The following is a 14,522-nucleotide window of genomic DNA, read 5'->3' as shown; positions in this document are numbered from 1 at the left end:
AAACCCAAGGTTAATTAGTTTATTATTTCGTAACAAACGCGAAATAAAAAAAAATTCCTTGTATTTTTTGGACTAAAAAAATTATTTGTTAAACAAACTCCCCTAAGAGTTTTTTTCACACAATCTTAAGAGTATGCCCTTGATAACTTCTTTTCATACCTTGTATTGTGAGCAATTATCCTTTTTTTTCCTAGAATTTTTATACATAACTATAGTTTTTGTTGATAAAGTGTATAAAATGATTTTAGAAACTTAAAAAAGATAGTTTTTGATGTTTTTTATGTGTAAATTTTGTAGAAGCAAAGCTTCATGGTGAATGTGATTCAAATGTGTTTTGATGATAACAATGATGACAATAAAAGATGATGACAAAGGTGATGAACAAAAAGCTCAAAGATCAAAGAACAACTCAAGTGAATCAATGAACATCTCAAGTGAATCAAGAACAAGTCAAGAGTTCAAGAATCAAGAAGAATTCAAGACTCAAGAAGAAAGCCTAGAATAAAAAATCAAGATTCAAGATTCAAGATCTCAAGAATCAAGATCAAGATTCAAGACTCAAGATTCAAGAATGAAGAAAAAACTCAATCAAGATAAGTATTAAAAAGTTTTTTCAAAACTTTGAATAGCACATGGTTTTTTGACAAAACTTTTACCAAAGAGTTTTTACTCTCTGGTAATCGATTACCATATTGTTGTAATCGATTACCATATTGTTGTAATCGATTACCAGTAGCAAAATGAGTTTGAAAAATTTTTCAAACTGAGTTTACAACGTTCCAATTATTTTCAAAAGGCTGTAATCGATTACAATGTTTTGGTAATCGATTACCAGTGCCCTTGAACGCTGAAATTCAAATTTAAATGTGAAGAGTCACATCCTTTCACTCAAAAGCTTTGTGTAATCGATTACACTTATTTGGTAATCGATTACTAGTGACTGTTTCTGAAAAAATCAAAAGATGTAACTCTTCAAAAAGGTTTTGACTTTTTCAAATGAGTTTTAAGTTTTTCTAAAAGTTATAACTCTTCTGAATGACCTTCTTGACCAGACATGGAGAGTCTATAAAAGCAAGACTCTGTTTTACATTTCAACAATCTTAAATACTTTTGCTTTTCCAATCAATCCTTTACAAGCCTTGAAATCTCTTTGAACTTTTTCTTCTTCTTCTTTGTACCAAAAGCTTTCTGAAGTTTTCTGGTTTTCTAAACCTTGAAAACTTGTGCTATTTATCTTTTCATTCTCTTCTCCCTTTGCCAAAAAGAATTCGCCAAGGACTAACCGCCTGAATTCTTTTTGTGTCTCTCTTCTCCCTTTTCCAAAAGAACAAAGGACTAACAGCCTGAATTCTTTTGTGTCTCCCTTCTCCCTTGACAAAGAATTCAAAACGACACAGTCTGAGAATTCTTTTGATTCTTCCCTTTCCCTAATACAAAAGTGTTCAAAGGACTAACTGCCTGAGAATTCTTTTGTATCCCCATTCGCAAAGTATCAAAGGTTTAACAGCCTGAGATCTTTGTCTCAACACATTGGAGGGTACATCCTTTGTGGTACAAGTAGATGGTACATCTACTTGGGTTTGACTGAGAACAAGAGAGGGTACATCTCTTGTGGATCAGTTTTAGTGGAGGGTACATCCACTAGGTTCAAAGAGAACAAGGGAGGGTACATCCCTTGTGGATCTTTGCTTGTAAATGGATTTTTACAAGGTTGAAAGAAATCTCAAGGACCGCAGGTCGCTTGGGGACTGGATGTAGGCACGAGTTATTACCGAACAAATATAAAAACTCTTGTGTGTTTGTTTCCTTCTTCCCTACTCTTTTACTTTCCGCTGTGCATTTAATTTTCGCTTTTACTTTCTATTAAGTTTCTCTTCTACTCCTCATTCTCTTAACAATTTAGTAAAAGCCTTAGAAGAATAATTTTTAATTAGTAAAGGTTTAGGAATAATCAATTCAACCCCCCCTTCTTAATTATTCTGAGGCCACTCGATCCAACAAATTTTGATGTTACAAAAGTAGATTTTGATCATCAAAGAATGAAGAGTTATAGAGATCATCTCGTCACACTGAGATAGGCTTTTGCCACAACGAAATAGGATGTTTGATCAATTGGAATTGACAGAGATTTAACAGAGTGAAACTAAACTTTGTCACCACGAGTCAACAAAGTTGAAGACCTTGGAAATATGAGAAACTTGCCACAACAAGTTGTTCATTTACCCCAACAAATAAAGGTATAGAGGCTTCAAGATCAAGTGTAGAATCCTTAGTTCATAGGTGTAGTTTTGCTGCAACGAGAATCATCTAAGGATAAAAAATAAATTATAATCTCACTCTATTTAAAGAGTTTGTAACATCATTGTAAAATCTTTTAGTTCATTTTGATATTTTTTGGAGTAGAATCTTGATCTATTTTCTCTCTCTCCCTCCATTGTTTCTCTTTTTGAGGTTCTATTTGGATCCTTCATGATCCAAATGAACTAAATTTCACAAATTATCAAGTGATTGAAGTAGAATACAAGTATGTAATCTCTATTTTTTGATCAATTCTTGTAGTTATTGTGATCTCATTTCAATTCTATCTTTTAGGGACTTGAATTTGTGGAAACAAGTTTGAATCCTAGATCTAATTAAAATTGTGCAAGGCTGCTTTGATGTCGAGAATGAATCAAATACTTGCATTTGTAGAGATTCACTAATCTAATTCTAAACTTTTAGACCTAAATCACCTAAGAAATTAGATATTTGAGTATTTGACTTAGAACTTAGACTAATGGCTAAGGAATTATGATTAGTTGATTGCATTGAACTAGGGGATTATTTAGGAATGAATTTTATTTGAAAAACTCTATGGATTTCATCTCAACAACATTTTGATCTATTTGATTTTAATTTTGCTCCAAAAATTGTATTTTAAAAAATAAAAGAAATAGTTTGATTTAGTAAAATGACAACTCTAGCAATAAATGAGTTTAAAGTTTGTTGATTTCCTTTAAGTTACACATAATCTCAATGGATACATTAACTTTTTATACTTATTATTTGGATATGTCTAAAACACAATAAGTCTCTTATAATTAGTAATCATTTAAGAAATTAATTGTCATGTCCACATAAATGGAATTGGAGGGAAAGAATATGCATATTTTTTTGCTTTTAGTAAGCATTTATTTCCTTTTTTAAAATGAATAAAATGAAGTAATAATATAACATTCCTCTCAATTTTTATTTGTATACATTTTATAATTATCAAAATTTAACAATAAAAATTGACCAAACTATTCACTCTTGTTTCAAACTCCTCCATCCAAATAGTTTTAGGTGTTAACCAAAAATTTGATTCAAATAATTAAATATAAAATTCATTGATCCAATCCCTTCAACAGTCCAATATAATACTATAATAGGGTCATTGCTTCGGTGGAGCAGTATCATGGGTGCACAATGGACAATGATTTTTTATTGTTTTCAAACTGGATTCCTCACTTCCTCCCAATAGTTGTCGTCTCCGACAGCAGTTTAATTTTTTTTTTCTTGCCACCTCCACCCTCCTCTTTGACCATCTCATCATCAATGTCACCACCTACTCCGAAGCAAGTCAAGGACTTTGTGGGCACAGTGGACGAGTTCATAGGCTACGGAACAAACTCACCGTTGCCTTGTTTGGTACCAAGAACTTTGGTAAGGGAGGTGCGTGTCCCATCAACGCCTTCACAAACTACAACCCGCAAGAGCAAGAGAACTTCCAGATCTATGCAAACAAAACCGTTGGTGGCACCAGGTTTTGACACTTTCAAAGGCTACAAAAAACGAGAATAAGACAAGGTTGGATTTACAGGTTACGATGTTAACACTTGATATCACAGGCCATCGACGTCGGAAAGACCCTTCTCACGGCGTTAACAATGTGCAGTGGTGCTTTCTCTCCCATTCCCTTTCTCGTTTCATACCGTTCTCGTCAAATGATGCTGATGATGATGTCGTGGATCTTTATTGGTGGTGAGAGGGGCTATGGGAAGAGAGGGGTTGTGGGAAGTTGGGAGAAGAAGATTTAGTGTAAACAGGTGTATAATATCACCGTGAGATGAGATGAATCCAACGATTCATAAAAGTGGTGCATTGAAAACCACTTGAACACATGATCCACGCTAGAATTGACCCTATATTAGAATGTTATGAAAGAACTAGTCCAAGCAAAGCACCGACAGAAACAACATCGAATACATGACTTGCAATAGTTAAAGGATTCACGTGACAATGAAGAAGAAATTTCACATCCATTTGAATTCTTTATAGAGAAAGAAGAATCAAAGAATCATTTTTGGTTAAAACAAATCCTGACAAAATCAAGCTATTGTTTTCAACACAAACAATTACCACTAAAAAAAATACTCTAAAGAGAGAGGAGGAACATTACACAAAAACCAAACAAACATATAATTCCAACAAATATAAACTAAGAAAATTTTCTCTCCCTAAACTTAAATTGGGCATACATGTTGTAAGAATTAATGTCTCAAGTGAGAGACACGTGATTTAAGTAGGAACTAATAAATAAATAATTAATAATTAATGACTAAATTATAATTGAGTTAAATTTGAGAAGTTTATAGAGATAACTACTATTTGATGAGAGTAGTATTTAAAAAGAGGTTAATTCTATTATCGTGAAACAAGATTCTTTTCCTGATAGAAAAATGTTCTCTCAAAACCCCTAGCTATCACGAATGTAGAGAAATAGAATAAATAATTAAATGAGAGAAATCTTGTTTTTCTCATATTTCAAGGATCAAACGTAGTGGAGAAAAGTCTCACTATGGAGAAAGACACACAATATTTTATCTCTTAAGGATTTCCAAGATTAACAATTATAGGAAACCAATATGATCTTGAAACATATGATTCCTACATAGTGTACAATATAGTGTACAATATGAATCCTAATTATATAATTTAAGGATTTTAATTTTCGTTGCATGCACTTTCAATAATATGTTTTGATGATATGCCTTTGGTGTTGATTATTTTTTCCAAAGTATGGAATTTTGTATCAAAAATGGGTATCTATTGAATTGGCTTTCAAATTGCCAAAGCCATCATTCATGTTCATGCACTTTATTATCTTGAAACTGAATGATCAAACATTTATTGCATTATATAATAAAGCAAGACGTGCTTATTTGGAATTAAGTGTATGATGGATTTGTTAGTCATCAAAGTGACCAAATCTATAAGGTTATTTAATTCTAAATTAATGATTATTTTAATCACTCATAGAATAATGAGTGTTAAATTATATAACTATTGGTTTATGAGTACATTGAAATTTATTGTTATAAGACATTTATGGATCACCCAAAGGTTGCTTAATTGTTCTTATAATCAATGAATATAATTATAGGTAATTTGTGAGTATCATTAATTTATTTATATACCCAAATGTAGTAGGTACTAATTGGTGCATATTTAATTATCAAATAATGTTAAGATTTTTATTAGCATCACCATGTTTGTATCTTGTGTGTTGGTGTATCACCTAAAGGAAAACATCAATATACATTGATTGTTATTTGAATGAATTATATGTATGACATATGTTTTATGTCTCAAAGCGCTTATGTGAATTTTATTATGCAGTACATGTTTCCAATTTATTGAATTCTCATGTATCATTTGTGACAAAGTTTAATGGGCTTAACTTCTCTGACTGAAATGAGCAAATCCAATTTCACCTCGATGTAATGGATATTGATCTAGCGATATTGGCAGAGGAGCTTGCTGTTATTATTGATTCTAGTAGCAATGAACAGAAAACCCATTATAAAACTTGGGAAAGATATAACAGACTCAACCTAGTGTTCATGAGAATGATTGTTGCAGATAGTATTACGACAACTTTCTCTAAGACTGATAGTGTTAAAGAGTTTACGAGGTTTATGAGAGAACACTCTCAAACAGATGATAAGTCTTTTGTTAGGAGATTAATGAGTATACTGACCACCATGAAGTTAAATGGTTCACAGACTATGCACAAGCATGTCATTGAGATGACAAACATTACAACAAGACTTAAGACCTTGGGAATGACTGTGAATGAGACCTTCCTTATTCAATTTATTTTGAACTCATTACCGTTTGAGTATGACCCATTTCAAATGAGCTATAATACCATGAAAGATAAATGAAATGTGCATGAATATATAGTATGCTAGTTTAGGAAGAAACGATGCTTAAGAATCAAGGAAGTCACACAGTCAATTATGTAAGCCACCAAGGGAATCAAAGAGTTGGAAAGAAATTTATGAACAAGCATGATAAAGGAAAAGGGTCTTTAAAAATCAATGACGACTTTGTGAAAATTCAAAAGAAGGCATCAAAGAATAATAATTTCAATTTCTGTGGGAAATCTGGACACCTTCAAAAGGATTGCCCAAAGTGTAAGTCTTGGTATGAAAAGAAAGATAAGCTTAATGCATATGTATGTTTTGAATCAAATTTAACTGAAGTTTCCCATAATACATGGTGAATTGATTTTGGATGTATGATTCGTGTTTCTAATATTATGCAGGGATTCCTTACATCCAAATCATAAGTCCAAATGAAGAATAAAGTGAAAGCTCTAGTGCAAGCAGTTAGGACTTATTGTTTAAAACTCGACATTGAACATCTTTTAGATTTACTGAAAACTCTTTATGTACTTAGTTTATCTAGGAATTTAGTTTAATTATCTAAACTTGATATTATTTGATACTTTTTTATTTTGGTAATGAATATTTCAGTTTATTCAAGCATAATCATCTCATTGATACTGGTGTTCTTTATGATAGTTTATATAAATTGAAATTAGATGGTTTGTATGTTGAAACTATTTAACTTTGTGTCATACTGTTGGAACTAAACATAGTTTAGTGAATGAACAATCTGCTTTCTTGTGGCATAAACGTTTAGGTCATATTTCTAGAGAAATGATGGAAAGATTAATAAAGAATAAAATTCTTCCTAATCTAAATTTTACGGGTCTAAATATTTGAGTGGATTTTATTAAGGGAAAATAAAGAAAACGTACAAAGAAAGGAGCTACAAGAAGCACTCAACTTCTTGAAATTATGTATACTGATATTTGTGAGCCTTTTTATATTAATTATTTTGGAAAGGAAAGATATTTTATCACCTTTATTGATGACTATTCATGTTACAGTTATGCTTATTGCATGAGAAATTTCAGGAAGTAGATGCTTTAAAAATTTACTTGAATGAAGTAGAAGGATAATTAGACAAAATGTGAGAGTTGTTAGGTTTGATAGAGAGAGGTGATGAGTATTATGAAATATACGATGAAACTAGGCAACACCCAAGTCCATTTGCTAAACTTTTTCAAAAATGTGACATTTGTGTGCAATACCCAATGCCTGATATACCATAACAAAATGGTGTATCAGAAACTTTAATAGATACGATTAGGAGTATGTTAAGCAATTCAACTTTACTCGTATCTTTGTGAATATATGCCATGAAAACTGTCATGTATTTGTTGAATAAGGATCATAATATGATAGTTTCAAAGACACATTTTGAATTGTAAACAAATAAGACACCTAGTATATGACACATGCATGTTTGGGGTTGCCAAACAGAAACAAGGATTTATAATCCATAAGAAAGAAACTTGGATGCATGAAAAATTAATGGATATTTCATTGGTTATTCAGAAAAGTCAAAGGGAGTATATATTTTATTATCCTAATCATAGTTTGAGAATTGTCGAAACTGGAAATGTAAAGTTCATTGAAAATGGTGAAATAAGGGAGAGTACAGTTCCACGAGATGTGAAAATTAAAGAAATTAGAGTACAAATACCTTTAACTTGTGTCTCTAGCAGTAAGGTGATTGCTCATTCAGTTGTTGTTCCAAACAACAATAAAGAAAAACAACACAATAATGAACCTATGATACATAATGAACCTATTCTTAAAGAACCACAAAAAGTAGCATTAAAGAGGTCTCAAAGAGAAAGGAGACCAACTATTTTGAATCACTATGTTGTATACCTACATGAAATAGAAACAAACTTAAGCATTAATGATAATGATCCAGTTTCTTTTTCATATGTTGTAAGCTGTGATAATTCTGAGAAATAGATGTCATGAAAGAAAAGTTAAATTCCATGGAACATTATGGTGTTTGGGACCTCGTAGAATTGCCAAAGGATTGTAAGAGAGTTGGTTGTAAGTGAGTTTTTAAGACTAAATGTGACTCTCATGGTAACCTTGAACGTTACAAGGTTAGACTTGTTGCTAAGGAATTTACTTAGAAAGATGACATTGATTATAAAGAGATGTTTTCATTAGTCTCATGAAATGATTCTTTCAAGATTTTCATGGCATTGGTGACCCATTATGACTTGGGCTACATCAGATGGATGTGAAAACTGTCTTTCTTAGTGTAGATTTAGAGGAAAATTTTTCTATGGACCAACTAATGTGATTCTTAGTTGAAGGAAAGAAACACATGGTATGCAAATTAAAGAAATCAATATATGGTCTTAAGCAAGCTTCCCGCTAATGATATTGAAGTTTAACGATATCATTGTTTTCTTTGGATTTAAGGAAAATACTATTGATAGGTGTATATATCTGAAAGTCTGTGGGAGTAAAATTATTTTTCTAATTCTTTATTTTGATATCTTGTTTGCAACTAACAATCTTGGTTTTCTTCATGAGACTAAGTAACAACTTTGAAATGAAAGACATGGGTGAGACAAACTATGTGATAAGGATAAAAATATTCTGAAATAGATCATAAGGATTGTTAGGCTTGTCTCAGAAAACATATATCAATAAAGTACTAGAGAGTTTTAGGATGAAAAAGTGTTCAGCATCACCCATTTTAAATAAGAAAGAAGACAAATTTAGTCTTGCATAATGTCCTAAAAATGATCTAGAATGAGAACAAATGAAGGCAATTCCGTATGCATCAATGGTTGGGAGTGTTATGTATGTTCAGATCTGTACTCGACCAGACATAAGCTTTGCATTTAGAATGTTAGGAAGATATCAAAGTAACCCGAGAATGGAATATTGGAAAACTGCAAAGAAGGTTCTAAGAGATATTTACAGGAAACAAAAGATCACATGCTTACATAGAGGATGTCTGATCACCTTGAGATGATTGAGTATTCAAACTCAGACTTTGCTAGATGTGTGGATACAAGAAAATTTACTCTTGGGTATGTATTTCTTTTAGCCGAAAGAGTAGTATCGTGAAAGAGTGCAAAACAATTAGTTGTTGCATCTGCCATGAAAGTTGAATTTGTAGCATGTTTTGAGACTATAATTCAGGCTAATTGACTGCAGAACTTTATGTTAGGGTTGAAATTGTTGACAATATTATTAGGCCACTGAAAATATATTGTGATAACTCTGCAACTTTTTTTCTTCTAAGAAGGATAAGTACCTTAAAGGTGTTAAACATATTGAATTGAAGTAGAAGTTTAAAAACAAAGAGTGTTAACATAACATATTAGTACAAACCTTGTGATAGTTGACCTTTTGACAAAGGGATTACCACTCAAGACATTTATAGAACATGTTGAAAATATAAACATTATTGTTATTGATGATCATTAAGTGTAATTTATCTTATGCATTTTACTGACACTCTGAACTCATTTATGATATGTTTCTGATTACCTATTATCTGTGTTTGCATGCATATTTGTATTAGAATAATGTTAACAAATTTTATCTTAAATAAATGCATTATGTTGGATCAATTATGTACTCCTAACTAATGGTCATATTAAGGAGAAGATTAATGTATAGTTCATGGAAGAGACTATGTCGATTAAGTGATGTATAACCGTCATGACTCAAATTCGTTCTTATTCTTAATCATGAAATTATGATGTACCCAATGTATAGAACGATTTAGTCATTTTAATGCGCATTATGTTAGTTTAATCTATATATTTATTTAGTCTATTATGTTTGGTAATGTCACATGAACCAAGTGAGAGAATGTAAAAATTAATGTCTCATCAAGGAACTTCTCTTATATATTGTTTCACTAAACATAACCTTTTGAATCTTTACAAAATTAGAAAAACTTGTCCTGTATGGTTTGTTCCTCTCCATATCCTTATATGGAAGGGAAAAAAATGGTATACATAATAACTGCATCTAGTTCTTGCTTTCAGCTAAACTCATTGAATATAACTAAATAAATGACTTGTTGTTTACCTATGGTCTCTTCTGCTGATTCTGATACTGTTTCAACAGAAGTTCGGCATAAAGAATCTCATTCCATGCATCTGGAACACCAGGGAGGCACCAGTGGCTGCAGTCTTGGTACCTCAATGGAGATTTCCTCTCTTCTGGTGATAGGTTTTGCTTCCTATATATCGAGGGATGACCATCCTTTCTGAAATCTGTCATTTTAGTGACATTTAGGTAGGTGACATGGGCTTTCATGTTCTTCAAAACCTTTTCCAATACCCTCATCTTAGGGGGGTATTCCCTCAAGTACTTCTCATTCTTGATAGGCACGGTTTCACTGTCACATTGTCCACCAGAATTCCATTGTCCCCCACTGCAGTATGATAGAATTAGAAACAAATGTTTATGAGTCAGTCTTCTAGTTCTATGATAATAATGTGCTTAAGGAAAATTCAATGTCAAAGTGAATGATATTGAAACTGAAAACTGAAGTAATGTGAGACCAAAATTAACACAATAAGCACCAATTCATTTGTAGTGTGTTTGGATTTACATCGGATCATCCAACATCATATGATGAAATACTAGTTAAGATGATTTTAGGTAAATGTTGATATGCTTGGTCTCACATTGAGAAATTGATTTTGAGTTGTTGCAATTTTAGATAGCTTTTGTGTTGGATAAATTGCTTTTAGTATAAAAATATCCACCACATATTACTTCACCTCAAAATCAATTTTGCAAACATTCACCCAAACACGAGTATTGTACCTGAAATGTGAAGCAGAATAGCCTCTGAAGAATACCATAGACTTCGATTGATTTATGTTGGCATCAATCCATCTACTCCAAGTTGTTATAGCCCTTCGAAATGCCTCCAAAACATTCAGTTCATCATAGACATGGCTACCCTCTTGGTAATAGTCCTTCCTAGAAATTTTCATGGACAAGTTAGTTAACAAGGTTTTGGCTTGTAATCTTAGAAAACAGAATTAGAATAAGAAGGTTGAGAATGAAGAGCCAGAACTGCAATCACATCTAAGAGAAATTGTAATGCATTTACCCTTTAGAAGTTTTATCATGAGTCCACCAGTGGCCAGTGTTGAAGATGATTATATCCGCATTTTTATATTGAACTGAAGATTTACCAACTAAATCAAGACGAAGTGTTTCCTTCTTTGTTCCATTCTTGACTTGAACTTCCCATTCCTGAACTAAGAAAGGGGATACGAAAAGCTCCACGGAGAAGTTATAATCCTAGCAAGCAATTGATACTATTATTAAAAAAACACCATGAAAAAGAAAAATTGAACACTACAGCATAGAAGAACTTGGTATTTACTTTGAATATGAATGAATAAGAGGCTTCTCCTCTGAAATGGACTCTTCCATTTGCTTCATAAACTTTGCTTTTGTCTTTCACAGCGTTTCTCAGGATGCAAATTAGAGATTCCCACATATTCCTATTGATGGAATCACCAACAAAGATAAGCCTCTTGCCTCTCAACATATCCAGCATTCGATGTCCATCCAACCTATTAGCAAATACATGAACAAATATTATAGCAAATCAACAAACTAGGATCCAAAGAAACAAAGAGAATGGATCAATTAAGGCAAAATACCAAAGAAACATTCACAAAGCAACTTTGAAGATCATCATAACAAGACACCAACATTAATATGAAAAACAAAATATTACCAATTGCCAAATCTGGACAGAACAAGAGCACTCATGAAATGTAAAACCTTAAAAATTGAAGGATAAAACTCAAGTGCAATTCTATAGGTGTTTTTTGTATTGTTATCTAATCGTAATTGAAGTTATAACTAGGAAACTAATATTGATATTAAATGGCCAACTTCACTATGCATATGATTGAGGTGAAATTCCAATTTCAATTCAACCAAATCAAAATTGGACAAAACTCAGTTGCAGTTTCTTAATCAAAACTAGTGTTTCACCTCAGCAATCTGCACAATAAAGATTTGCATTAAATGTCAACTTATATTGCTGTGATAAAAGTCAATTCTGATTAGAGAACAATACCATCATGTTCTAGAACAACATAAATTCACCAAGTTCTCGTATACCTTGGGAGGCTGCACCCCTTTGGCTTCCACTTATATTTCTGAAAGGCTTTATCAGGCCTTCCATTTTGGATACAATTGAATTGTTCATCGATAATATTGCAAGAACCAGGTTCATAGAGAGGATATGAATCCTCCTTGATCCATTCCCCATCAAAAAATTCACACTTGATCAAAGACTCCATGAATTCATCCTTCACCCTTGAATCCGTTTCATTGCTCCCATTCTTCTGCTTCTTCGACCAAGAAACCGTGTAATTACTATGCCCAACACCCTTCTCTGTGCCCCCTCCATTCACCAAAGAACTCAAATTCTTATTCGGACTATGCCCAACACCATTAGAAGATTGATTTGTCTTCTTTACAGCTTTATCCTCATCAGAAACTTGGGTATGATTGTTACCACTCGATGGTTCCTTATTTACAACATGATCAGGTGGTTTTGCAGTGTGATGATCACTTGGTATCTTGCTTCTGGTTGGAGGAGTAGTTTGAGTTTGGTTTTCAAAAGGGGTGGTTTTGAATGTCTTTTTACTTGTTTGAGGAGATTGAGAAGTGCTATTGCTAGATCTAGTGGTGTCGGTGTGAAGAGTAGCACTTGATGAAATTGTGGTGTTGGGGAAGAAGAAAGAGAAAATGGAAGAGAGTTGGGACTTGTAGGAGCTGGCAGAGGAAGCGGTGGTGGCAGTGGAGGAGAATATGCTGGTGAAGAAGGGAGAGGAGGTGTTTGGAGAGGGGCAAAACGCAAGGAAAACAGTGAGAGCAACAAAGGCAAAGGTGAAGCAATAAGCAACAGTGAGTGTTTTTCTGGCTTTGAGAATGGGGAAGAGGGTGTTGAGGTGTGAGTTGAGGGTTGTGCCTGTGCCACCTATGGGAATGTACTTGGTGGAATCAGCCATTACATGAGGGTGAAAGGTTTTGTTTTGTTTTTTGAGTTTGAGTCCCTATTTTAGATGAGAGAGAGAGAGAGAGAAAGGAAGAACATGTGGACTTATTATAAAGATGTTGGAAACAGGGGTACTTCAACTTACAAAGTGTGAAATGAAGGAAGAGATAGTGGTGTTGTGACTGTTTGGTTTGGCCGGTGGTGAATCGAAAAGACAACAGAGGAAAGGAAGATTTTTGGTTCCTTCCTGAAATAGTGGATACCGACGAATTTGGGTGTTATGATTATGATTATACGATCTAGTCGATGTATTAACAAGTAAGGTTATGAATGGAATGTTTCATATGATTGAGCTTAAAATTAGATTAAGCTATATGTTTTTTTAAGAGAGTTTAAGCTATATGTTTGGTCATTTTCATGATTGAGAATAAATTTTGTTTTTTATAAATAACATATTGAATAGTTTTGTAAATTTTAATATAAATATGCATTAATTTTAGTATTCGATTTGGATTTTAAAAAAAATACTTAGATATAAATTTTTTGTAATTTTTAAAAGATTATAAGTTTAAATATGTTTTTAGTTATTGTAATATATTGTTTTTTTTTCTTATAAAATTATTTTTTCAAAAAAATCCTTGTATATATTTTTTATTTTGATCTTTGTTGACGTTTTGTTTTAGTCTTTGTAATTTTTTGTCTTTTTTTATCCTTATAATATACCATTCATTTATTTTTAGTTTTTTACTTTATAAAATTAAAAGATTTAAAATGATCCCATGATTTTAGCAAACATTAAAAGTTATATGATTTTTACAAGATAGATAAAAATTATGGAGAATTTTTTTTACTCGGTATCATATATGTATTAGATATTTATATATTGATTTTAATTCCATATCAAAATCATTAATGAACTATCTTATAAAATATGTATAACGATCTATTTTTTTTTTTTGCCACATGTATATAAATCTCTGATTTTGACCCACCTCACAAAATAACAACTTGGATAAGATATTTTAATTATTTTTTAAATTTTTTTATTAGTTGAACTTTTTTTTAATTTTTCAATAAATAATATTTTTTAATAATTTTTTAGTAGTTTTCAACATTTTTTGAAATGCTAAGAGGAACATTTTTTAAAATGCTGGCTTTTAGCTTCTAGTTTCTTAAATTTATTTTTCATTTTTATTCTCAATATATTTATTTAATTTTTTAGTTATTATTTTTAAATAAATCATGATTTATTATTTTTTTATTCTTTTACATTTTTCAGTTACTTTAACGGTTAATTTTATCAAATACTTATAATTTAATAAACTAAC

At 31.8% G+C, this 14,522-nt stretch overlaps 1 protein-coding gene across 1 annotated transcript; it reads right to left on the bottom strand.

The window, feature by feature from the left end:
- Positions 1-10,022: 10,022 nt before the first annotated feature.
- Positions 10,023-13,452, bottom strand: LOC114392063 (protein trichome birefringence-like). Its single transcript, XM_028353099.1, has 5 exons — positions 12,312-13,452; positions 11,560-11,752; positions 11,281-11,474; positions 10,989-11,147; positions 10,023-10,590 (listed from the first exon to the last, which is right to left on the bottom strand). The coding sequence occupies exons 1-5, from the start codon at positions 13,205-13,207 to the stop codon at positions 10,242-10,244; spliced, it is 1,791 nt and encodes a 596-aa protein (XP_028208900.1). The 5' UTR covers positions 13,208-13,452; the 3' UTR covers positions 10,023-10,241.
- Positions 13,453-14,522: the final 1,070 nt, after the last annotated feature.

The sequence above is a fragment of the Glycine soja genome, chromosome 2 (assembly GCF_004193775.1).
Source record: "Glycine soja cultivar W05 chromosome 2, ASM419377v2, whole genome shotgun sequence".
Taxonomy (NCBI): Eukaryota; Viridiplantae; Streptophyta; class Magnoliopsida; order Fabales; family Fabaceae; genus Glycine; species Glycine soja.
The sequence above is the reverse complement of the archived record's forward strand: the minus strand, read 5'-3'. Positions and strand labels throughout refer to the sequence as shown.

Coding starts and splice junctions, on each gene's coding strand:
- LOC114392063 (XM_028353099.1), bottom strand. CDS start 13,207: ATGGCTGATTCCACCAAGTACATTCCCATAGGTGGCACAGGCACAACC. Junction 11,475..11,559: donor CTTATTCATTCATATTCAAA/GTAAATACCAAG, acceptor ATTGCTTGCTAG/GATTATAACTTCTCCGTGGA. Junction 10,591..10,988: donor TATTCTGCTTCACATTTCAG/GTACAATACTCG, acceptor ATCATACTGCAG/TGGGGGACAATGGAATTCTG.